Source organism: Bos javanicus, chromosome 16 (genome assembly GCF_032452875.1).
Source record: "Bos javanicus breed banteng chromosome 16, ARS-OSU_banteng_1.0, whole genome shotgun sequence".
Taxonomy (NCBI): domain Eukaryota; kingdom Metazoa; phylum Chordata; class Mammalia; order Artiodactyla; family Bovidae; genus Bos; species Bos javanicus.
In genome coordinates, this window is record NC_083883.1 from 50927986 (window position 1) to 50953409 (window position 25424).

The 25424-nt window shown below is 54.7% G+C and overlaps 1 protein-coding gene and 1 long non-coding RNA gene across 2 annotated transcripts; one reads left to right on the top strand and one right to left on the bottom strand.

Annotated features, from left to right (window-relative positions):
* The first annotated feature begins 301 nt into the window (after positions 1–301).
* On the top strand, positions 302–25278 carry TTC34 (tetratricopeptide repeat domain 34). The gene is made up of 9 exons (XM_061382978.1): positions 302–470; positions 1366–2189; positions 9624–10458; positions 12110–12335; positions 13471–13675; positions 14329–14495; positions 19281–19551; positions 20344–20558; positions 23432–25278. The coding sequence occupies exons 2-9, from the start codon at positions 1409–1411 to the stop codon at positions 23957–23959; spliced, it is 3228 nt and encodes a 1075-aa protein (XP_061238962.1). The 5' UTR covers positions 302–470; positions 1366–1408; the 3' UTR covers positions 23960–25278.
* LOC133227911 (uncharacterized) lies at positions 21850–24700 on the bottom strand. The gene is made up of 2 exons (XR_009730003.1): positions 24617–24700; positions 21850–22988 (listed from the first exon to the last, which is right to left on the bottom strand). It is a non-coding gene; the product is annotated as an uncharacterized LOC133227911 (long non-coding RNA).
* Positions 25279–25424: the final 146 nt, after the last annotated feature.

Here is a 25424-nt window from a genome sequence, read left to right on the forward strand (position 1 = left end):
CCTGCAGGAGGGGCGTGGACGATAGAAAGGGGCACTGAAGCAGCAAGGCAGAGTTCTGGGGGTGGCGGGGGGCCCCCAGGCCCACCCACCTCCGCGGAGCTCCTTCCCCACCTGTGTGGGGATGGGTCTGGAGGTGCGTCCTAGACTGTGGGCAGCTCCTCCCCAGCGTCCAGACGCCCCCTACCCTAGCCCAGCCTGGTCTGGCTGCAGCGGCTAGGGGCCACAGAGGGCGGGGTCCGGGGCGGGGGCGCGCCGGACCGCTGGGGGCGCGGCTGAGCCGCCAGCCAGGCCAGGCTGTTGACAGTCTCCAGGGAAACGGACCCGCCCTCTCGACCCCGGCGCTTCTGAGAGCCCAGATCCGCGGACCCTCCGCCGGAGCCGCATCCACCGCCCCTGCTCCTGTCCGCCCCCCAAGTCTGGGTGGCGAGCCTTTTCCTTCCCCGCGCACCCCGCACAGCCTCGGAGCACAGGCGAGTGTGAGCGCGTGTGCACGTTGGGAGCCACCTGCGTGTGTGCCGTGTGTGTGCATATGCATGTGAGTGCGTGCGTGTGTGTAACGGGTGTGTGTCTGTGTCTGGGTGTGTGTCAGAGAGCAAACATTAGGTGGGGGGCTTGTTTGCAGGCACGTGGGAACCAGGAGAGAAATCCCCAGCCACTGAGCCATTCTTCAGGTGGGAAGGTTTGGTCGCAGAGAGAGGCCTTCTGCAGGATTGGTCCCGGAACTGACCTCAAGAACTGCCCCCCTCACCAGCATGGCTCCCCACCCCACCCAAGAGCTGGCCATGTGCCCCTCACCACCCCAGCCCTACCTGCACCACCCCCTCCCCCCACCTTGCCCAAGTGTGGGAGGTGGGCAGGGCTGTGGTCCTGAGGCTGGAGGTCAGTGGAAACTCAGAGCCCTGAGAAGGCGTAGGGGATGCCTGTGTGACCCAGATTGGCGGTGGGAGGTCCCACCTTCCTGAGCGGCTCTGTGCTAGGAGGGGCAGCAGTTGGAGTGAGGGCCAGAGGTCCCTGACCCCTCAGGTTGCCCGATTCCTCCCCATGTGGATACTCAGAAGTCAGATGTCCATTGAGTGTTGATCACTGAGCGGGGTCATGGCCCCCTCTGCAGAGGAGGAAACTGAGGCCTGGAGGCAAACAGCAACTGGGGGCTGGCCTGGGAGATGTGCCCCAGCCCGGTGGAGATGCCTGCGGGGCAGGCACCCCAGACACCCGTTGGTGGCTGAATTCACCCTGTCTTCATTTGGGGGCTCCGCGCTGACCCTGAGGTCTCAGTAGGAAGGGGAAGGGGGCAGCCCTGAAGCAGGATGGGGGGGGCCCATAGGCCAGGTGGGCCATCTATGCACTAACCATACTCCCCTCCAGGTGCTGTGAGGATGGACATGGGCCCATCGGAGGTGCGGGCGTGATGTCGGCCCAGGAGCTCGTGGCCTGCCTCTGTCGAGAGGGTGACCAGCACCTGGCGCTGGGGGAGACCCCGCTGGCCACTGCCTTCTATCTGGCTGCCTTCAGCTGCCACGCTCCCTCGGCCCTGCGGAGTGTCCGGGCCGCCCTGCCCGAGACCCGGGGGTCATCTGTGGTGGCCACCCTAGAGGCCTGGTGCCGAGGTGACAGCCAGATACCAGCCATCCACTGGGACGGCATGGCAGTGGTCTCCCTGACAGGGACCCTGGCCTGCGCCTTCCTGGCCACCCTCTGCCCCGACCACCCTGTTGCAGCCCTGCACTCCCTGGCTGGGCTGCTAGCACACGGGCACCACGGGGAAGTGGTGCGGCGCTGTGGGGTCCTGCTGGACGCCCACTCCCAGCAGAGCCTGGAGTTGCGGCTGACCCGCGCCCTGGCCTGGGTCCTGTCCAGAACACAGGTGCACACCGGGGTGGCCGACTACCTCCAGGCCTTCGTGGAGAGCGCCGACCGGACCGTGGCCTTCGTTCACACGCATCAGCAGCCCTACCTCCCTGCTCTGGTCAGAGCCCTCCAGGACTACATCTCAGAACATCAGGAGGCTGGGGATGGTGCCAGCCAACAGGTGACCAACTGCCAGGGACTCCTTGCAGCCCTGGACCCTGAGGGCATCTGGAGCATTACCCTGTCACCTGAAGCCCTGCTCCAGCATGGCAGGTATGAGGACTGCTGGGCAGCCTGCAGCCGGGCCCTGGAGGCCACCCCAACGGGTTGCAGACCCCAAGGTAGGCATGCCCTCCACACCCGCCAAGGACTAGGTCAAAAGTTGCTCCTGCTGTCGCTTCACTGCATGGTTAAGTCCTGCTTATGGTGGGGGAGGGGGTTGTGCTGGCGTTGGGGACACCACAGTGACAAAACGGACAGGTCCCTGACCTTACAGAGCACCAAGAAAAGAACATTTATGCTTTGAGAAAGCACTGTGCGACTATGCAAGGTGCTGTTCTAGCCTGCTGGTCAGGGAAGGCTTCTTGGAGGAGGCATCATTTGAGCTGAGACTGAAGGATTGGCAGCAGAAACAGGATGTGAGAAAGAACTTGGGGTGTCCATGCCACTGAATGGATCCAGCATGGCTGGTAGGGGGTAGTGGGTGGGGGCAGAGGGCAACAGAAGGCTCTAAAGGCAGTAGCCGTGGCTAAGCCCTCTGGCTGAGGACTTTGGATTTTCTCCTCAGAGCAGCAAGAAGTCAGGGAGGTTTTAAACTGGAGTGAGGTATTCTGAGTTGCATTTTTCAAGTCTGTCTGCTGTGCACAGAACATGCCCTGGGGGCCAGACTGAGAAGAGAAACTGCCAGAGGCTGGATGCGGTCCAGGTCTGAGTTATCACTGAGACAGAAATGATAAGACTGGCCGGATGTAGTGATGGCAGGGGCTGGGGGCGGGGGCGGGGGGTGCGCACAGGGAAGATCTTTAAGAGTTCACCTTCAGCAGCTGGATGGCAGAGGACAGAGAAGAGAGGACAGGAAAGGGGGCCTCAGGGGATGAAGACACCCCCAGTTTGAGATGTTGCTCCTGCCTGGAAGTAGTGGGGCCGTGGTTGGGATCACCCAGGAGCCACACACCAGCCTGCCACCCCACTCCCAACTCCCTGCCACCCACTGGCCTCCCTGTGCACATGTGGGGGTGGTGGTCGCACCCATTTCTGAAGGTTACTGGGCAGATTCAGTGAAATTGTGTATCAAACCCTGAAAATGGTGTCACCACTAAGTGCTCTCCAATCACCCACTAAGTTCTTCCAAAATGTTCCTAGAGTCCATCAACCGGATGTGTAGTTAGGCAGCTGGACACATGAGCCTTGAGATCCCCGGGTCATGGTCTCAAGGTGTTTGGAAGAGATTGATGGTCATGGTCCAGATCGGAAGAGCCCCCAGGACAGAGTAGGGCAGCTGGACACCTAGAGGCAGGGGCCAGGAGCTGCCACTCAGTGAGCGGACCCATTGCTCAGGTATGAGAAGCATGTGTGCACGGCACTGCACAGCACCGCTGGAAGCTGGATGCAGGATATCCACTCCACCGATGGGGCCACCAAGGGCACACGGAGTGTTCACAGAGGCTGGAATTTGGCCCTCATGTGCTCCTAACTACCCACCACGCTGCTCCCCACAAAAGAGGACCCAGCAAAGGGGACAGGAGGACAAGAAGAAGGGAACTCAGGAGCCCGCAGGGTGATGACACCTGCGTTTATGAGAGAAAGAGCTGCCTCTGCTAATCCATGCAGAGGAGGTGGGGCATGTCTGTCCAGTGTGCCTGTGAGGCTCCTGGTGATGCCAAGGTGAGACGGGAACCAGACAGAACTGAAAAGTGAGCAGATTTCTTTCTAGGAATATGCCAGAGCAGACACCCTGCAGTCCTCCTACTATCAATGACCTAAAAATGCTCAACAGAGTCACAACAGAATCCTGAGTAGGAGGCCCTTGGTGCCCAAAGCACAGACACACAGAGGCCTGTGAGCTGGGGTCGTTCAGCAGCTCCCGGGTGAGGGGCAGGTCTGTCACTTTAATGACGAGTAGAGCCCCTGCAGGTGCCTCAGTGGGCACCTGAGGCATTGCCTCTTCTGCAATGCAGAAGATTCACGTTCGATCCCTGGGTCAGAAAGATCCCCTGGAGGAGCGCATGGCAACCCACTCCAGTATTCTTGGCTGGAGAATTCCATGGACAGACGAGCCTGGCTGGCTATAGTCCATGGAGTCACAAAGAGTTGGACAGGAGTGAGCGACTAAACAAAGAGGGGTTCAGAGGAACCTCTGATTTATAGCCAGTTGGTCAGAAGAACCAGTGACAACCCGGATGTATTGGGGTTCCCTGGTGGCTCAATCAGTAAAGAATCCGCCTGCAATGCAGAGATCTGGATTCAATCCCTGACTTGGGAAGACCCCCTGAAGAAGGAAATGGCAACCCACTCCAGTATTCTTGCCTGGAAAATCCAATGGACAGAGGAGCCTGGCAGGCTACAGTCTACTGGGTTGCAAACATTTGGACACGACTGAAGCACCTGAGCACAAAAAAAAAAAAAACAGAGCCCCTACGGAAATCCACAGCCTCCAATGGGCTGCAGCCTCGAAGAACATGTTCTGGAAAAACTCTGCTCCCCACCCCCTAGAGACAGCAGGAAGCTGTCTGTCCTGCCTGGGCTCTGACATGGACAGGAGAACCTTCCCTACAAATCACCACCTTAATTAGGCCAAAATCACTTCCATCACTGGGAGCCACCTTATCACACCTGCACAAGCATGGCTTACTATGTGAATGAATGCATTTTGCTATAACAGACTTTTTACAAATGTAGTTTCCTATAACAAATGTATTCTATTCTCAAGGCTACTTATCCAAAGTCCCTGGAAACATTGAACAAAGTCTTCCATATTTGGGAATATCCTCAGTCCTTCTTAGTAGATGGAGATACAGGGAAGAGTAGTGCTGGAGAAGACTCTTGAGAGTCCCTTGGACAGCAAGGAGATCAAATCAGTCAATCCTAAAGAAAATCAATCCTGAATATTCTTCAGAAGGACTGATACTGAAGTGGAAGCTCCAATACTATGGCCACCTGATATGAAGAGCTGACTCATTGGAAAAGACCCTGATGCTGGGAAAGATTAAGGGCAGGAGGAGACAGGGGCAACAGGATGAGATGGTTGGATGGCATCACCAATTCAATGGACATGAATCTGAGCACACTCTGGGAGAGAGTGAAGGACAGGAGAGCCTGGCATGCTACAGTCCATGGGGTCACGAAGAGTTGGACATGGCTTAGCCACTAAACAGTGACAACAATACAGAGACACTCGATGCATGAGGACAAGACACAGAACAAGAGTCACGTCTCCCTGGGGTCGAAGTTCCCTGACTGCTTATCTTTGGAAAGTCCCCGGTGGCCGTCTCCTGTTTGTTCAAGATTCCTCATTAAGAACTCCTGCGGTAGGTGGGAGACATAGCCATGGTTCACCCAGCATGAAAACAGAGCTGGCTTGGCCTTGAGATTAGCTGGGACCAGCAGAAAACAGTGGAAGTGATGCTGTGTGGTTCTGGAAGCCAGGCTCCATCTCCATCCTCCTGGAACCTCCCCAGTGCCATGCATGGAAGATAACTAGTGAATCACGAGGGCACACACCGGGAAGGAGGCTCAGCCCACGGCCAACACCAAAACCCCAGACACGTGAGCAAGGCCGCCTTACACCTGCCTGCCCAGGCAAGCCACCAGATGGCTTCAGCCACCGAAGTGATCCCCGACAAGACCAACAGAACTGCCAGTTCAGCCCAAATGGAAGAAGAATCATGGCAAATAGAAAACAGTTGTTGCTTTAAGTCACTAGGTGTTGTGGCAATTCGTTACACAGCAAGAGTGGCTGCTGCAACTGCATGCTGAGTCAAAGCATTGGTTTTTGACGCATCTTTTAACCAAAACTGACTTAAATAATACAGGACTTATAGGGTTATGTTTCTGTAATAATATAATTTACAACATTCATTCATGGAAGAAAAAAGAAATTAGGGAATAAATTAGGGGAAAGTATTATATAATATTTAACATCTCCAAAATTTAAACAACCAGGAATAGAAGAAAACTTAATTGGAAAAGATAAAATCTATCAAAACCTACCAAAATATCACTCTTAATGGTGATATTTTAGAACCAAGAATGTGGTGGCTGCCCACTCCCCCATTTATACCTCACTGCACTAGAGATGCTAGCCAATGCAATAAGGGGAAATAATAAGTCTAGAAAGAGATAAAGTAACCATTATTTCAGACAATATGATTAGCTATGTAGAAACCCCAACAGAAACAACAAAAATGTATTAGATATAAGAGTAGAATTTAACAGGAGATACAAAAAGTATTTATGTTTACAGACACCAACAATGAATAGGAGCTTAATGGTTTTAAAGTACACCTTTTACTGGAGCAAAAGAAAATAATTTATTTCAATGAGTCATATGACTTTACGGAGAACACTGTAAAAATTTATTAAAAGAGAATAAATAATGCCTCTGTAAGCAGAGAGATAGCCAATGTCTACAGATAGAAATATTTGATATGATAGAAGAAGAGCAAAGGGCCAATAATAGACAAGACAAAGAAGAAGGAGTAAGAGCAGAAAGAGAAGGGGAGTGGGGAGGGAAGAAGATGGAGAAGAAGACACTGGTATAGGATTTTCTCTACCAGTTAATACAAAGCTATATGGCTGCAGTCCATGGGGTTGCGAAGAGTCAGACACGACTGAGCGACTTCACTTTCACTTTTCACTTTCACGCATTGGAGAAGGAAATGGCAACCCACTCCAGTGTTCTTGCCTGGAGAATCCCAGGGACAGGGGAGCCTGGTGGGCTGCCATCTATGGGGTCGCACAGAGTCGGACACGACTGAAGTGACTTAGCAGCAGCATACTAATCAATACAGAAAGATATTGACTTAAGAAATAGATGAACTAATAAAACAAATTAGAGAGGCCAGAAACAGACCTATAATTATCTGGAACTTAATATATGAGAGTGAGCATTGCAAAGCTACAGGGGAAAAAAAGAGGACCATGATTCAATGCATAGTACTGATTCTTTACCTCAAATCATGCAAAAAAAAGGTAAATTCCAGGTGAATTATGTTAACAGCTAAGCTTTACATTTTCTAAAAGAAAATATGAGAGACTATCTTAAGGTTCTGTGTACAGCTAGGCTTCTTAAGATGCAAAAGTAATGGAAACAATAAAGAAAAGTTTGATACATTTGATTGAATTGAAATTTTTAAACTTCTATTTTGCCCATAATTGTAGAAAATGAGAGGACAATCCACAACAGAGTGAAAATATTTGCAAAATATTCAGAGGATAAAAGATGAGTACCCAGAGTATTTGAAGAATTCCTACATATCCATAAGGGAGAAAAAATCAGTACAAGAACTGGCAAATGCATTTCCCAAAAGAGAAAACACAGATGGCTAATAAACATGTGGAAAATATTCAACATCATAGTAATGATACAAATGCAAATTAAAACAATGAGATCCCACTTTCTCTACCCACCAGATTGGCAGCAAAGTATTTTTAAATAAATGAGCCTCACCAGCAATCAGGAAGATGAAAATTAAAAGAACAGTGGTAACATTATAGCATGTTATATCCCCTCACCACCAGATTGTCAAAATTTTTTAATCTAACAATAAAAGATTCTGGATTTCAATAATGTTGAACTAGCTGGACTTCAGTTTTCACTTTCATGCATTGGAGAAGGAAATGGCAACCCACTCCAGTGTTCTTGCCTGAAGAATCCCAGGGACGGGGGAGCCTGGTGGGCTGCCGTCTATGGGGTCGCACAGAGTCGGACACGACTGAAGCGACTTAGCAGCAGCAGCAGCAGTGGTAAAGAATCTGCCTGTGATGCAGGAGATCTGGGTTTGATCGCTGGGTTGGGAAGATTCACTGGAGGAAGGCATGGCAACCCACACCAGTATTCTTGCCTGGAGAATCCCAGGGACGGGGGAGCCTAGTGGGCTGCCGTCTATGGGGTCGCACAGAGTCGGACACGACTGAAGCGACTTAGCAGTGGCGGCGGCAGCAGTAGCTGGACTAAACTGTGTGTCCCACAGATAATTATAAAATTGGGGCAAAATATAAAGTGAAAATATTTGGCAATTGAACAATGACCAAATGCAGGCAGAAACCAGAGACTGACCCTAAAAGATGAAGATTACACAAGGTGAGATTTGTAGTTTTGCAGCTTTTGACTCCTCAATCCATGTAGGACAGAAAGTTGCCATTTTACTCACTTGAGATGTCATATGACAGAAACTAGGGATGAAAAAAGTAGTTGCAAAGTTAGAGGGGAAATCCTAAAAAGGAGAGAGCCACATTCAGGGAGGAAAAGAGATAAGACCCCAAATCCATGTATTGCTGTCCTTCATTGTTCAGTCACTAAGTCATGACCCCATGGACTACAGAACACCAGGCTTCCCTGTCCATCACCAACTCCAAGAACCTGCTCAAACTCATGTCCACCCAGTCAGTGATGCCATCCAACCACCTCATCTTCTGTCATCCCCTTCTCCTCTTGCCTTCAATCTTTCCCAGCATCAGGGTCTTTTCCAGTGAGTCAGCTCTTCGCATCAGGTGACCAAAGTATTGGAGTTTCAGCTTCAGCATCTTCCAATGAATATTTAAGGTTAATCCTTTAAGAATGACTGGTTTGGTCTTCTTGAAAGGAGATTAAATCTGTATATTAAATCCACTTAAATCCTTGGCTGTCCACTGACCTGCACACACAGGAGAGACTGGGTTGCCTGAAAAAGCAACAGCTGGAAGCTGCAAGAACTAAATGGGATTTTCAGCTGCTGCCCACTTTAGAAGACAGAATTTGGAGTTTGAACCTAGCCAGTTTCAGTTCAGTTCAGTCACTCAGTCGTGTCCGACTCTTCGCGACCCCATGGACCACAGCACGCCAGGCCTCCCTGTCCATCACCAACTCCTGGACTCTACTCAAACTCATCTCCCATTGAGTCGGTGATGCCATCCAACTGTCTCATCCTCTGTCATCCCCTTCTCCTCCTGCCTTCAATCTTTCCCAGCATCAGGGTCTTTTCAAATAAGTCAGCTCTTCACATCAGGTAGCCAAAGTATTGGAGTTTCAGCTTCAACATCAGTCCTTCCAATGAACACTCATTGCCTGCTAAAACAAAATTCAATTCTCTTCAAAGAAACATAACTGAACCCAGAGTCTCTATAAAAAATCAACCAGATGTCTAGTGTACAATTTTTTAAATTACTAAACATGCAAAGAAACAAAAATAAAAGGTGAGCCACAGTCAGGAGATAAAGAAGTCAACAGAAATTGACCCAGGGATTCCCTGGTGGCTCAGTGGTAAAGAACCCACCTGGCAATGCAGAAGACACAGGTTCAATCCCTGATCCAGGAAGATCCCGCATGCCTCAGAGCAACTAAGCCTGTGTGCCACAACTATTGAACCTGTATTCTAGAGGCCAGGAACTGTCGGAGGGGCTCCCAGCCTCCTGACAGCCCTCATCCTCTTCATGCCGTGTCCTTGGCCACTGAGAGACTCCAGGGGCTTGGCATGAGATGCTTCAGAGGGTCCTCCACTGGAGGGTTGGAGTCTACAGGTGGCTCCCCTGGAGGACATGGCCCAACAGACAGACCAACGCCTCTGTTCTCTCCCCAGGTGAGCGTCTGGCCACCCTGTTGGTCACCCGCGCTGCAGCGACCTTTTTCTTAGACAGCGGGGCCCAAGACCTGCTTCGGGACCTGCACTGGGCCTTCCGCGAGAGCCCCTCGGGGGCTCGGAGGCAGTTCGAGGCCGTGCTCTCCGCCGGGGACCGGGAGCGCTTGCACGCCCAAGTGCAGGAGGCTGCGGACCTGGGCTTCTCCCACTTCCAGGAGACCGTGAGGAGTCGCCCTGAGCTCCGCGAGGACTCTGGCCGTGAGCTGCTGGTTCCGGTGACCCGCGCGCTCCGGGTCCTGTGTCGGGTCGCCCCGCCCGGGGCGCGCCCGGCACTGGGCGCCCGACTGGCCGAGTGCCTGCTGCTGGCAGGGGACGCGGCGGGCGCCCGCGCGCTGTGCGAGCGCTTGCTGCGGCCCTCGCGCACCCCGGACCGCGCCGGGGACCGCGCGCCCCTGATGGCGCTGCGCGGCTTCTGCGCGCTACACTCTGGCGACTCAGGGAGCGCTCAGGAGGACTTCCAGGCGGTGGTGGAGCTGGGACCGCCGCACCTGAGCGGCTGCGTGCGCGCCCTGTGCGGCCGCGGGCTGCTGCGAGTGCTGGCGGGCAGCGCCTTCCTGGGCGCACTGGACTACGTTACCGCCTGCCGCCTAGGCCCCGAGGAAACTCTGCTCGTCACCAAGACCTACGTGCCCTGGAACCAACGGGGGTTGCTCCTGACCGTGCTACGCGAGGAGGGCCGCAAGATGCTGCAGGGAAGGCCAGAGCCACGACCCAAGAGCTGGCGGGGCCGCCGGACTAAGGCCGCGGAGACAGACAGCCGCGCTGTGCAGGAAGGGTAAACACTAGCCCCGCACACCCACCTGGGGCTGAGGCTTCATTCTGGTCTGCTCCAAGGTAGTCGGGGTGTGTGCAGTACTAATTTATAGATGAGCAAACAGAGGCAGAGAGTTGCTGGGTGATTTCCCTAAGGCACTGGTCGGGGGTTTAGTCCTGGGGCCCAGATCTTGGATCCTTGGTCCCAAAGGGCAGATACATTATGCACTTAGAAAATCAGAAACTCAAAAATGGAAATGAAAAAAACGGAGCTTACCCAGCATCACACTGTTTGCATTCCCTTGTTTCTCTTTGTCCATATAAAATAGAGTTCACAAAACTGAATTTGTGCTCAATATGCAAATATAACCCACGTTTTTACTCACTGGATCATGAACATTTCTTCTGCTGCTACTTACCTTTCTCAGACAGCCTGGTAGCTCATCCTGTGAACACCCCATCAGGGCTTCGGGTATTCCCAGCTCCTCTGCTCTTAGTTATAATGCTACCCAGGTAACATCCAGTCTTGGACTAGTCTGCCCTAAAGATTCAACAGAAGCTGAGCTCTGGGGTCAGAGGGCACAGCTCCCTCTGAGGCCCTTGACCTTGGAGCTGTCCACCTGCCAATCATGCCACACGCTCCAGCCCTGATGCTCCTTCTGCAAGTTTTTTCAGCAGCCCAGTAGGTAAACCTGCAGATGTTTTGATTGGCATTTCTCTGGTTGCTGGGAGGTGGTGAGAAGGTATTTTAGCAAAACTAACAACACTGAGCTGGGGGGCCCCTGGTGTGTTTGATGTCAGCATCCTCATCCCTACACCACACACACACACACACAGACACACACACACACACACACACTGGCTTCTTCGGCCCCAGTTCCTTCAATTGCATTGCTTTATTTGCTGGTAAGGAGGAATTTTCTTGTAGGAGATTTGGGGCCCTTTATATCTGTTCTCTTGCTGCTACTACTAAGTCGCTTCAGTCGTGTCCGACTCTGTGCAACCCCATAGACCGGCAGCCCACCAGGCTTCCCCGTCCCTGGGATTCTCCAGGCAAGAACACTGGAGTGGGTTGCCATTTCCTTCTCCAATGCATTAAAGTGAAAAGTGAAAGTGAAGTCACTCAGTCATGTCCAACTCTAGCGACCCCATGGACTGCAGTCTACCAGGCTCCTCCATCCATGGGATTTTCCAGGCAAGAGTACTGGAGTGGGGTGCCATTGTTGTCTTGGGGACCGTCAATTCCAGGCTCCAGCTGTGTCCCAGTAGGAGCTCAAGCTCATTCCCAAGAGGGCCCCGGGGTCATTCCAAGTGCCGCCTGTGCGTTATCTAGCTCTGCAGACCACACACCTGAGCCCTGCAAGCCCAACACTGTTACCTGTTTTTGCAGAAAAGAAAACTGGGGCAGAGTGGGCTGGGGGTCAGCATACAGCCTCACTTCCTCATCTGTGAAATGCCTGCCCCATAGGCCGGGAGAGGGTCAGAAAGGGCAGCTCCGGGCTCTGCGGCCAGTGAGCAGGCACCCTCCAGCAGAAACCTGGTCTCTGAGATGCAGCAGGAAGGGAGCTGCCTGTACAAGGTGCAGGAAGTAGGATTTGCCTGCAGCCCACCTCCTGGGCAGATGGAAGAGGTATAGGGAAGGGTCAGCTCTCCCCCAGCTGCTCTCTCCACAGGGATGCCCACGGCGTGCACCAGCTGGCCACGCTTCTGATGGAACTGGACACGGAGGATGAGGTTTCGCGCCTCCTGGCAGCTGACGCCCTGTATCGCCTCGGCCGCCTGGACGACGCCCACAAGGCCCTGCTGGCGGCCCTCTCCCGGAGGCCTCAGGCGGCCCCTGTGCTGGCGCGGCTGGCCCTGCTGCAGCTCCGGAGGGGATTCTCCTACGATGCCAACCAGGTGAGAGGGCCCCGGCAGGCCACAGCAGGGCAGCTCGACACAGGGCACAGTGCTGTGGAGGGCACCAGGCCCCCACTGGCCCCTCGTTGAACACCCTGCACCCAGACTTGTCCCAGCCCCAGCTTGTCCCAGGCACAGCTTGTCTCAGCCCCAGTTTTGCCACCTCCAGCAGGTCCTCATCTCTCTGACCCTCAGTCTCCTCAACTGTACCCTGGCCTTTCAGGTTCTCATGAGAATTAGCTGCAGGAGGTACCCCAAGGCCCAGCCGACCTCCATCATGCAGTAGCGCTCTGTATTTGCTTTTGTTGTTATGAAGAAAAAGCCATGAGCTGAGTGTCAGCGGAGCTTAGTCCCAAATCTCCCAAGTAAACTAGGCTTGCTGGTGACCCTGTCCCAGGGTGGAGGAGCCCCCAGACTCTCCAGCCCTGCTCTCTTCCCTCGGAGACCACTCTACTCCCAGGAGCGGTGTGACTTCGCCTCCCTCAGGTCCTGTGAGGGCAGAAGATCATGTTCCCAGGGAAGAGATGTCAGACTTTGGGGCAAGGCTGTGGAACCTGTCAGCCTCCTTCTTCCACTCTGGCCTGTTTTGGGCTCTGGTCGCCCTGAGTTGGGCCGTAAGGGTGGGAGGGAAGGATGCCCTGGTCCTGCCTGTCCTGCGCTGGGACCGGCGTCCACACATGTGCAGGAGGCAGGGGCAGCACCGGGTGGGTTTCTGTGAAGTTATGTCCTGCCCCCTCCCTACGCACTCCGCCCAGAGCAGGGACAGGTCCCAGGATCCCTCCTGGGGCCTTCTGAAGGACTCCCCGGGCCTCTGTCACTTTATTAGTTTGAAAGCCCGCTTTCCCTGAAGTTCTCAGACCTGCCGTGCGCAGGTCCGTAAGGCCAGATCTCTGCCTGCCGGTCATGGAGGAGGAGGCGCGGCTTGAGGAGGCTAAGACCACCACCCCTCCTCACCACCACCCCCACCCCAGCCCGAAGTCCCTCCCCCGAGAGCCACGCCCCCATGAGCCACACCTTTGCCTGCCACGCCCCTGCAAGCCGCCTCCCTGAGCCACTCCCCTACGCGGAGGATAGGGGTGGAGCTGTCTGGGCGGGCCTCAGACAGGACCCAGTGGTGACACCCCTTCCCTTGTAGCTGGTGAAAAAGGTGGTCCAGTCCGGGGACACGGCCTGCCTCCAGTCCACCCTGGCCGTCTTCTGTCACGAGGACAGGCAGCTGCTCTGGGGCCACTGCCACGCGAGGGCCCTGGCCATCCTGCGGGCACGACCGGGAGGGGCCGAGGGCGGGGCCCACACCAGGGAGGCCATCGCCTACCTCTCTCTGGCCATCTTTGCCTCAGGTAAGAGCCTCCCGGCCCCCTCCTCCCACCCCCATCCTGCCAGGTACCTGGGGATAAGGGGAGCCTGTGCCGTGTGGAGAAGGGGTGTTGTCAGGCACCAGCGGTCTGAGCACATACTTGGTTCACAGGTGTTTCATGACTCCTGGTCACCTTCATGCTAAGGCCTAGGAGAAGGCCCAGCCAGCTGGGGCCTGAGCTGGGACCCTCCCCTGTATCCTGGGCTCCATACCACACATCCAGGCCCTGAGGGTAGGGGGACCAGGCTGGCACTTTCACGCCTGCAGCCATTCCATGACCAGCTGCTCGGATCCACCTCCCCTCATCTCACCTCAGATGCAGCTGCAGTGCCCCCTCTTCTAGGAAGTCCCCTCGGACTGTCCACCAACTCTCCCAGATACCACCTATCTGGGTTGGGCTCCCAGAGCCAGGCTATGTTCCACAGCCAGGGTCCCCAGGCCAATCAGACTGCTCGCCAGAGTGTCTTGGTGTGCAGCAGTCTGTGAGCTCCCCAGGTGACCCCAGAGCTGGCGCACCCTTTCCCCAACCCTTTGGGCACCAGGGTGGGTGCAGAAACTGCTGGGTGAGGGCACACACGCTGAACCTGGCCGTGCCTGGCAGAGGTCACATTCTGATGCCATGCCCCCTTCCTTCAGGAAATCAGGCCACTGAGTCCCTGCTTGCCCGAGCCCACTGTTATGGCTTCCTGGGCCAGAAGAAGACGGCCATGTTCGACTTCACCTCCGTGCTGAGGACTGAGCCGGGGAACGCACAGGCGCTGTGCGGCCGGGCACTCCTGCACCTGGCCTTGGATAAGCAGAAGGTACCAGCCCCACGCTCCCCACTTGGGACAGGGCAGGTGGTGGTACTCAGGAGAGGCACTGCCCTCCTTCTCAGCCCCCCAGGAGAGAGGACGCAGAGCCAGGCATCGAGTGTGACACATGCATCAAAACCCCGCCCGCTCTGGGGCTCCCGGAGCCTCACCATCACATCCATGGTTTCAGGTAGCCTGTCGCTCTCATCTGAAGAGTCCCTGTGCTCCCAGCATCCATCAGTGTGGATAGATATGCAAGGCCTCGGGCTTACTGGGGGATCCCACCTTAGAGTAAAGACACCTTGGCTGCCTCTTGGGTGCCACCCTCAGCTGTCTATACAGGACCTGTGGTTTCGGGTTGTTGGCTTGCAGGGGCAGGGGTGGGAGGTAGTCCATTGCCAGGCCCAGGGCAGGTACTTTCCACAGAGAAGCTGTGTTCAGAGGCAGCCACAGCCAAACAGCCCTGGACAAGGGCACTTTGCAGCCAAGAGCGATGTCATGGGTGAGAAACTGAAACCAACTGTCTGCTCTGATGCTTCGCTGGGTCAAAGTACACCCAGAGGTAACCAGCCTGCCAGGTTTCTGAATTCCTTAAGGACTGGAGTCCCAGAAGACAAGGAAAAGTGATCCATACAAGATACCACTGGAATGAGAGCATCTGCAGACGGTGCTTCTGCCTGCCAGGGTATCGCGTTTCCCCCGAGGCCACTGGCACCTGGTGTCTGTTCCAGCCTGGGCACGCACGTGTGGTTGGGAACCCAGCCCTCTGCAGGGCCCTTCCTGTGCTGGGAAAGCACCTGTGTTCTCAGAGACGGGATTCAGCCAGGAGGCGGACCCCTGGAACCGCGCCCCTGGGTGCTCCCAGCATGCCACCAGCTCCTCTGAGAGGTGCCTCAGAAACATCTCTAAGCAGAGGCTACCCCACCTTGTACCCCCGGACTTCCTCCTCCTGGAGACGGGCTGAGGCCAAGTGCCCACAAGCCCTCCAGCCTTTCACTGAGAGAGAAGCTCTGAGTCAGCCTGCGAGGGTCCAGAATCCAGAACCCTTCTCCCCTACCTCTAACTTTCTGACCAAATCCTGCAACATCTCTGAGCTTTGTTTCAACATCAGTAAAATGGGGGCAGGGGGTGCTTGTTCAAGGTCATCAGATCCTCAGCCGTGAGGTAGAAGTGCTTATTCAAGGCTGTCAGATACTCAGCCTGGTGCATGCGAGTATGCTCAGCCATGTCCAACTCTTTGAGACCACGTGGACTATAGTCTGCCAGGTTCCTCTGTTCATGGAATTTTCCAAGCAAGAATACTGGAGTGGGTTGCCATATCCTACTCCAGGGGACCTTCCTGACCCAGGGGTCAAATCCACATCTCTTGCCTCTCCTGCATTGGCAGGTAGATTCCTTACAACTGCACCCCCTGGGAAGCCCCATTCAGCCTGGTGCCTGGTCCTCAGTGAGGGCTCCATGGGTGGTAGCTGGAATTCCCATGAGCCAGCACAGAATTGGACTTTTTCCTTGCAAAGGTAACCAGCCAGTAGGTTTGCCACTGGCCAGCACCAGGGTCAGGTAGGATCCAGGTCATGGTCTAGGGAGGATTAGAGAGGACCATACTTTCATCCAGCCATCTAAGGACTCTGTCTCTCTAAGACCTTGTCCCCCACACACGTGCTCCAGGAGAACTCCATTTCTGGACTTTTAAAGTGTGTGGCTAGAAGGGGTAATAGATACTGGGCTTCTGAAAACAAAATACCTACATAAAATACATGACAACTGTCTTCAGGCCCTGGACAACAGACAGTGAAGACCTGCCATCCCTGAGAGATGGGAAACCACAAAAGGGGAGCCCCAGGGGAGCCCCACAATAACCTGACTTTCTGCCTGGGGAGCCTTTCCTGTTACTCACCAGGAGGTGGGGCAGTCGGCTTGCTGAGCTGAGGAGGCAGAGCCTGGGATTCCTGGCTGGTGCAGTAGCTAAAATTTGCAACGAAGGGCAATGGAGAAACTGGGGCTATGCAGAGGGGCGAAGTCTTCATGGGATTCCAGGTGGGTTCTTGTCTGAACTGATCTGCACATGCGGGGGCCCCACAGAGCTCACAGGTGGCAGGAGATGTTGGAATCCTGACCCCACCAGAGTAGAGACTTTTCTGAATACCTTAGGCACTCAGCTGAGACCATGTCCTAAGTAAAGGTCATGTTTTTAGTCACTGCAGTCACATCCGACTCTTGTGACCCAATGAATTGTGGCCCGCCAGGCTCTTCTGTCCATGGGATTTCCCAGGTGAGAATACTGGAGTGGGTTGCCATTTCCTTCTTCAGGAGACCTTCCCAACCCAGGGATCGAATCAATGTCTCCTGCTTGACAGGCAGATTTTTTTACCACTGAGCCACGAGGGAGGCCAAGTCAAGGTCATATTTTAGGACTAAGTTCAAAATTGAAATGGATCTGCCCTCACAAGGAACAAAACCAAATCTAACAGAAACAAAATGAGCCACCAGAATAAAACACAACCTCCGTTATGAGACGGTGACATAGTCCAGACTCTACCATGTACTATCCACAACTTCCAGGCCCAAATCAAAAAACTGCTGAACACACAGAGAACCAGGAAATGTGACCAATAATCAGAAAACTAAGTACTCAATAGAAACAGAACTTGAGATGGTGCAAATGTTGAAACTAATAGCTGCTGCTGCTGCTAAGTCACTTCAGTCGTGTCCGACTCTGTGCAACCCCATAGACGGCAGCCCACCAGGCTCCCTCATCCCTGGGATTCTCCAGGCAAGAACACTGGAGTGGGTTGCCATTTCCTTCTCCAATGCATGAAAGTGAAAAGTGAAAGGGAAGTCGCTCAGTCCTGTCCGACTCTTCGAGACCCCATGGACTGCAGCCTACCAGGCTCCTCTGCCCATGGGATTTTCCAGGCAAGAGTACTGCAGTGGGGTGCCATTGCCTTCTCCTGAAATTAATAGATAAGGGTGTTAAAACAGGGATTATAAACATGTGAAGAACATCAAGGAAAATTTTTCATAATGAATGAACAGATGAAAAATCGTAGCAGAGAAACAGAAACTATAGAGAAGAATCAAGTAGAAATTCTGGAGCTGAAAGGTGTATCTAAAATTTTTAATTTACCAGATGGGCCTAACAGCTGGTTGGAAACTGCCAAAGAAAAGGTTGGTAAAGTTAAGGATGGATCCGTAGAAATTATCCAGTCTGAAGAACAGAGTGGGGGAAACGATTTTCTTCTTAATGAAGGGAGCTTCAGTGACCTCTGGGATGATACCAAGAAGTCCAACATATGTATAACTATAGTCCCAGAGGAGAAACAATGGGACAAATATGTGTGCATGTATTTATATTAATATATGTATATGTTGTTGTAAAAGTATTTGAAGAAATAATGCCCAAAAATTTTACAAGAAGCTCAACAAATCCCAAGATGACAAACACAAAGCAGAACCACGCTTGGGCACCCCTTGATCACATTTCTGAAAACAAAAGATAAACAGAACATACTCAAGGCAGCCAGAGAGAAAAAGAAATATTACATATAGTAGAACAACAGTAACAGTCCAACTCAATGGACGTGACTTTGAGCAAACTCAACGAGATGAAGGACAGGGAAGCCTGGCGTGCTGCAGGCCGTGGGGTTGCAGAGTCGGAGACAACTGAGCAACAGAAAAGCAGTGTGAGCAATGACTGACTTCTCATGGAAACGGTGGAAGCCAGAAGACGATGCTATGCCATTTCTAGAGACACATTTTGTACCTATGGCTTCCCAGGTGACTCAGTGGCCAATGCAGGAAACACAGGAAACACAGGTTCAATCCCTGGGTCGAGAAGATCCCCTGGAGGAAGAAGTGGAAGCCCACTCCAGTATTCTTGCCTGAAAAACCCCATGGACAGAGCAGCCTGGCTGGCGACACTGTCCATAGGGTCAAAAGAATCGGACATGACTGAGCAACTGAGCAAGCAACTTTGTAACCTATAGGACAACAGCTAGAAAGTGTTAAAGAGAGGCAGAGTTTCTTGTTTTGTTGTGTTGTGTTTTTGTTTTGGCCACAGCGCAGCTTGCAGGATCATAGTTCCCTGACCAGAGATCAAACTTGTGCCCCCTGAAGTAGAATGTAGAGTCCTAACCTCAGGGCAGTCAGGGAATTCCCAAAAAGAGCAGAGTGAAGTGGTTAAAGGAGGAACTAAAATAAAATAATAAACCTTTTCAGTTAACCTAAAAGAAGGTAGAAAAGGAAGGGGAAAGACATCAAAGTACAAAGAAAAGGACAAGTAGAAAACCAACAGGAGGATGGACTGGAGGGCGGTTTCATGGCTCTGGACTCTTGACCAGGTCAGAGGTCATATGCAAATGACTCACTGGGGTCAAGGCTCTCCTAAAGGGCCCAGCCTCACCGGACCTCATGTGCTTCCACAGCACCATCAGGGCCTCCAGACTCCTCTTCCCCCCCTCACCTCCGAGCTACAGACTCAGCCCCTGGCCTCTGGCCCTTCTGCTGCCAGCCCAAACCCCACTCTGTGCCATAGCAGGTTCTTGATCAGCATGGCCCTTCTGGGGCTCCAGACCATCACCCCTGTCCAGAACTCTGATACCATTGCTGTAACTTCGCCACCTGCTGCCTTGACAGCTCACCCTACAGGCCCTCCTGTTGACTGACCCTCACCCCATGGTGAAAGGGCAGGGACCGGGCCATCTGCCCGTTCTGGTGTCCCCAACACTAGGGCACCGAGAGGAACACAAATATGGGATGACTTCTGCCACCCACCCTGCCCTCCTCCCCTTGCAGGAGGCTGTGGACGACATCCTCTCTGCTCTGAGGCTCAGCCCGAAAACTGCAGTTCCCGAGATCCGCTCTCTGAAGCCAGAAGCCCAGGCCCTCATCACCCAGAGCCTCTCCTCCCGCTGCCGGGCCCTCCTGAGTCAGCTGCCGGACACAGGGGCCCGCCTCAGTGACAAGGACGCCCAGAACCTCCTGGCTGCGGGGAAGGCACTGATTGAAATTGATGCCAGGCAGCCCCTCTGGCACATGCTCCTGGCAGATGCGCTCGCTGCGGTGGGTATGTGTCTGTCCAGACATGGGACGTGAGCATCGTCCCTACTCCTCCCATCCTGAACTCTTTCCTGTAAAATGGGAGAAAGAGACCCTGGACTCAGTGGCGTCTAAGGTACCTCCCACCCTGAGTCCCAGAACTTGTGCCCTGTTCCCATGTGGGTCCCCTGTGCAGCTTTGTCCACTGGGAGATGAGATGAAGCCATGATGTGGGGTTTTGTGAAAGGCTCAGATGCTTAGGCCTCCTCTTTAATTCATGCATTTATTCAGAAGTTTACAGACTGCCCGGTTCTGGGCGAGACTGTATTAGGCCCACATGTACCAAAACATTGGTCTTTACTGCAAAATCCTGAGAATATTTCAGCGCTAAATTGAACAGGGAGCTCTCTCTGCAACCTGCATTTCCCTGGCATGTCATCATCACTTCCAAGCCTGTGAGGTACCCCCACCAAGGCCTTTGGGGACCCCAGAGGCTGCTCTGATCCCATGCAGCCCTACTCAGGAGAGACAGCAGGTCCTTGGAGTGACCATGGTGAGGGAACTCCAAGGCCTACTGCTCCACCTGGGGGTCATAGAATTTAATGACACCCCCTTGGTGGGGGGCTCGGTCATCAGGTGAAAGGTATCACTTTGCCCCTCTGTTCCCTGCTCCTTCCTTCTGGGACCAAGGCCTTCCATTAACCAGCCACTCCCAGAGCCAGCGCTGAACAAGAAATGCTGTAGTGAGCTTACTTGTGTCCCCCCCACCCCCACCACCGCCCCAGCCCCACAGTGACTGTCCTTCCCCAATCTCTGACAGGCAGCTTTGAGGAGGCTGGTGCCCATCTGCAAAAAGTCCTGCACCCCACCCCTCCATCAGAGGCAGCCCGCGCCCGGCGTGGGCTGCTCCGGCTCAAGAAGGGGGATGTGGTGGCCGCTGCACAGGACCTGCAGTGCCTTGCAGAGATGGATGCCCAGGACCTCGGCTTCCTGCTGTGTCTCCTGGAGGCTTCGGAGCGGCAGAGCCTCACCCAGGTGGGCACAGCACCCCTCGGAGTCCCCAGCTCAGCCCTTCTCCAGCACCTGAGGTGTGAGACCCCCAGGTCCAGGGCCCTGTGCAGCGCTGCAAGCCCCCTGTACCTGATCAGAAGGCACCTCGGTCTGGCCAGCTCAAGCCCTGACACCCTCAGGGTGTCTTTTTTGTGTAAAACATATAAGTTGACTCAGGGTTGAGAAGAGGGAGGGGACGGCATCCTCAGAGCCAGATTGAGCCAGGCAGGAACACTTGGCCCTCATTGGAACCCTGCCCCAACCCCCTAGTCAGGCCATGTGAGGGACATCCGTCCAGAGAGCAAGCAGGTGAACCCTTAGTGAACTGAAGGGGACCCTGAAGGTATGTTGGGCTGAGGCTGTTTGGGTAGGGGATTTTTCCTTCGGCTGCTCATTTGACAAGAAGGTAAAAGCACATTCCATCAGGCCCTGGGTGGAGCCACTGCCAGCACCATGGCCCTCGCATCTCAGGGGGGTACCACCGTGGTGGCGGGGTGGTTCACCTCAGAGGGTGAAAGTGCAGGAAGACCATGAGACAGGGCAGTGGGGTTGCGAGGCAGCTCTGGAGGTGACATTGCCATGGCAATACAGAGGCCAAGGCAAAAGACTGGAGGCAGGAAAGAATTGGGAGTGTTCAAGAAACAGGTGATCAAAATGCAGCTGGTGTGGAGTGCAGGGGAAGGGGCATGAGAGGCTCAGGGTGGGGACAGAGGGAAGGGCCCCTCCCTTCACCTGCTGGAGGCAGAAGCAGCCAGGCAGGTACAGGAGGTGGACTGGGGGAATGCAGACAGCAGAATGGATTTCCCTGCAGTGGCTGAATTTAACCCTTTTTTTTTATTTTTATTTTTTGAGGAAGCAGGGGACGGGGTGGGCAGTGAAGGGACCAGTAGGTGGTAGAAGCCAAGAGCATCAGCAGGCCAGTCAAGAACCCCTGCACGACCTGGGGCAAGAATTTCACCTCTTTATGCTTCCACAGGCTCTGTCACTCCAGGTCCATCAGGAAAACAGAACCACACTAGGGGTTTCAACGAGGGGTCAGTATGGAAGTTGGCTGGATGGGCATTAGGGACAGAAAGAGCTAAGGGAGCCATGGGCAATGTAGGGGGGCGGCCCTTGTAGTGCTGAGCAGGCCAAAACTGATAGTGAAAGTCGCTCAGTCGTGTCTTTGCGCTCTTTGCGACCCCATGGACTGAATTCTCCAGGCCAGAATACTAGAGTGGGTAGCCTTTCCCTTCTCCAGAGGATCTTCCCAACCCAGGGATCGAACACAGGTCTCTCGCATTGCAGGCAGATTCTTTACCAGTTGAGCTACAAGGGAAGTCAAAGAACTTATCAAAGAAGCCCTGAGCCGACCAAGCAGCGTGTTACCAGGACCGAGAACCAGAGGGGCGGCTGAGAAACCCAGAGATCTCAGAGGCGGGTCCTGGGCTAGAGTCTCAGATCCCAGAGGAAGGGGAGGAGGGCTGTGAGCTAGGAGAAGGGAGCTAGGTTGAGGTCTCGGAGTTCACAAGACAAGGCTGGGCAAAGGTGTGTCTTCGAGTTCTTAGAAGGGCTGGGCCGGGAGATGAGCGCTGGGCCTGGCCGCCTGGAGACCGGTTTCGCTGCAGCGAGAATTCTTGAGATGCTGGGCCGTTGCTGGGCAACGCGGGCCAACCAGGAAGTGAGACGGAAGTAGTGGCGCCCCGCTTCCGGCGGTACTACGCCTGCGCGGCTGGTGGTGCCTTGTCAGTTTCCACCCCTATTTCGCAGAAGCCGTAGGTGAAGCAAGAAGAAATGGAATACTTGCCCTGGGCCGCGCGAGGGTTTGACTCTCTTGCTGATGCTCTTGACCTCCCCCGTAGAGAGGGCGCTGCACTGAGAGATAGAGTCGCCGATCCTCTGTGGCACGGCCGGGAAGACAAGACCACGCGCTCACCTGCTGGGTGCACTGTGCTTTCCTGGGGACAGGCGGGGGCCGGGGGCGTTGGTATCACCTGACTGCATGGGAGAGGGAGGGACAGCGGGAGAGGCAGCATCTGGTTTGTTCCCCATCAGGCCTTGGGGAGCCACTATGGGTTCTTGAGAGCAGGAGGAGCCAAGGGAGGCAAGCGGATTTATCCGGGGCAGTTGGCGAGGGGAGGTAAGGCATTTTGGCAGGTTTGAAGAATGGGCTTCCTGTACACTCAAAAAAGGAAAGTGAGCCTGGGGGGCAGAGGGGTGGCATTGGCCCTTGGAGCTGCTCCACCCAGACGGGGGCGGCCAGGGCCTCAGTCCAGCAGTCCCCAGGGAAAGAGTGCTAGGATGGACAGCGCCCTCTGACCTCTGGTCCTGCCCTGCTGCATCCATGAGCAGAGGGTGAGTCCACCACAGCCTTCCTGGACACACCGGGGGCGCCTGGAGAGTGTCTCCCTGGCCTTGACTCTGGCTCCACTGGGCCTGCGGGAGTGGCTAGTTGGTTAGGGAAGTGAGAAGAGCGCTAGCACAGAGCAGACCCTGCCTTTCTGATTTGGGGTCCAGGAGGGGGCTCCGGGAACAGGCTGGGCTGAAGGGCATTCGCTGCTGTCCTGGGGCTGGGCAGCCATCCCAGGGGAGGGGGGAGGCTGGCCGAGGCCCCATCAGAGGGGGAGGAGCAGAGGGAAGAGAGGAGGTCACCCAGGTAAGAGGAGCTGGGACCGCAGGTGGGACAGTAGGGCTGTGAGAAGCAGGAGGACACCCAAGCAGGGTGAAGGGATTGCAAGGGGGTGGTCACTGCCCTGTGCCTCCATACACTACCCCCCAGAAGAAGCAGACAGCATCTGCATGGGGGAGCGAGCAGCGGCTGGCTGTGCAGGGCTCGGAGGGGATGGCCTGACCTCCCTCCCTCCATTCCCTCTGTGCAGGCCGCAGTCCAGGAAGCTGACACCCTCCTGAACTTGGGACAGCCCCGCCAGGCGCTGGGCTACTGCTCGCTGGCCGTCCTGGCAGGTGGCAGCAGCACCTGTCACCTGCGCCGTCGGGCCACTTGCCTGGCAGAGCTGCGGGAGTTTAGCCGGGCACTTGGGGACCTAGACCACGTGCTCCGAGAGGGCTCAAGGGATAGCGACCTCCAGACACAGGTGGAGGACTTTTGCTCCCGGGGCCGCCTGCTGCTGGGTCTGGGGGATGAGGCTGGGGCTGCGGGGGCCTTCGCCCAGGCCCTCCATCTGGCACCCACCCAGGCCCAGAGCAGCCTGTGGGAGCGGCCAGGCCGGGCTCCAGCCTCCCACATACTCTTGTGCCAGGCGCGGTGTTGCCTGGTTGAGCAACGCTACAGCGAGGCCTGGACAGTGGCAGAGGCCGGCCTGCTGTTGGACCCAGAGCACAGAGGCCTGAAGAGGCTGAAGGCGAGAATCCGGAGGGAGGCGTCCTCTGGCTGCCGGCTCCACTGACCAGCACTCCCCAGGCCCAGCTGTGAGGCCACCCTGTCATCATCATTCTTCGACCAGCCCCTGGGGAGGTTGCTTGAGGAGGTGCTCCCCCACCCTCTCCCTCTTCCTAGTTCTGGGTGGGTTGGCAGATGGCCAGCCTCGGGAAGCAGAGGAGAGAGTTCCCCACCTGCCTGGAGCAACCATCCTAGGAAGCTCAGAGCCTCTTCCCTGAACAGCGACCTGGTCCTCAAAGCTGGGGCCCTCTTGGCCCTCTTGGGCCTCAGAGAGAAGTCCTGTTCCTTATCCCTGGCTTGGGACCTGCAGGTTGAGTGGGTTTCAGGCTGGCCCCTCGTAGCCCTGGGGAGATGGTGCCAGCCCAGGAAACCCTTCTCCAGATGTGGAGCAGCCTTTGACCCTGGCCTGACCTCTGGCCAGGTGTCCTGCAGGGCCTGGAGCTCCTCAAAGGCAAAAAACTCTCAAACTGGGCCCAAAACCTATGCTTTCATCAAGGTTGTTCTCCAGGGAAGCCAGCACCTTGGGAGGATGATATGGCCTCCCTTCCCTGCCAAGCAGAGACACCTGCCCCAAGGGGCCTCCAATGAGCAGAGCAGCCAGGCGTCTACTTGGCATCTGATCTCCTGTCGGATGTAAAGGTGCTTCCTACATAATTAAACTTACCCACTCCCACCACAGTTGGCTTGGAAAACTTCTCCTGGAGGGAGTGGAGAAGTCCAGCCCTGGTCCCATTGCTGTTGGTTTCAAAGAAGCCAGGTCCGAGTTGTGCAGTTTTTCTCTCCTGTTCACGAACACAACTGCTGGACAGGCCATCGAGTAAAGCAAGGGACAGAGGGTGCATTTGCTCTCCTCCCCCCAAGATGTCCTGCCCTCCTCTGTCCACTCAAGGCCAGGCTCATCACAGTGAGCTTGCAGATGCCTAACTCACCACAGCTTCCCAGGAGCTGATGGTCTTGGAAGAGCCCCCAACCAGTCTCCCACCCCCCAGTTCCTCACTGCTGAGCTGGCAGAGACCCCCACCCCGAGTCCTCCCCATCCACTTCCACATGGGCTGGGGGTCGTTACCACATCTGCAGGTCCACGTGAGGCCATATCCCAGCCTCCTGCCATGGCGCCCAAGTGGACAAGAACTCACAGGCCCTGGATGGCCTCCATCATGGCAGAATAATCAGGTGGTTTCAGTGTAAATCAGATTGTCCCCCTAGAACACAGGCTGCACCTTGTTTTCTCAAAATCTGAGGTTACCAAGAAATGTTTATGATGTGGTACAGAAAGCATTACCTATTCTCAAGACAATAAAGATGTAAATTGATGTTTTAAAATTCCCTGCAGGTGAAACACCTCTTGGATCCAAAAAAATCAAAACTGGAATTGGAGAATATTGGAAAAATAGTTTAAAAAAAAAAAAAAAAAGCAGTCCAGGGGAGCCCCTATGAGTTGCAGTGCCCAGAGGAAAGTTCACATCCTTAGT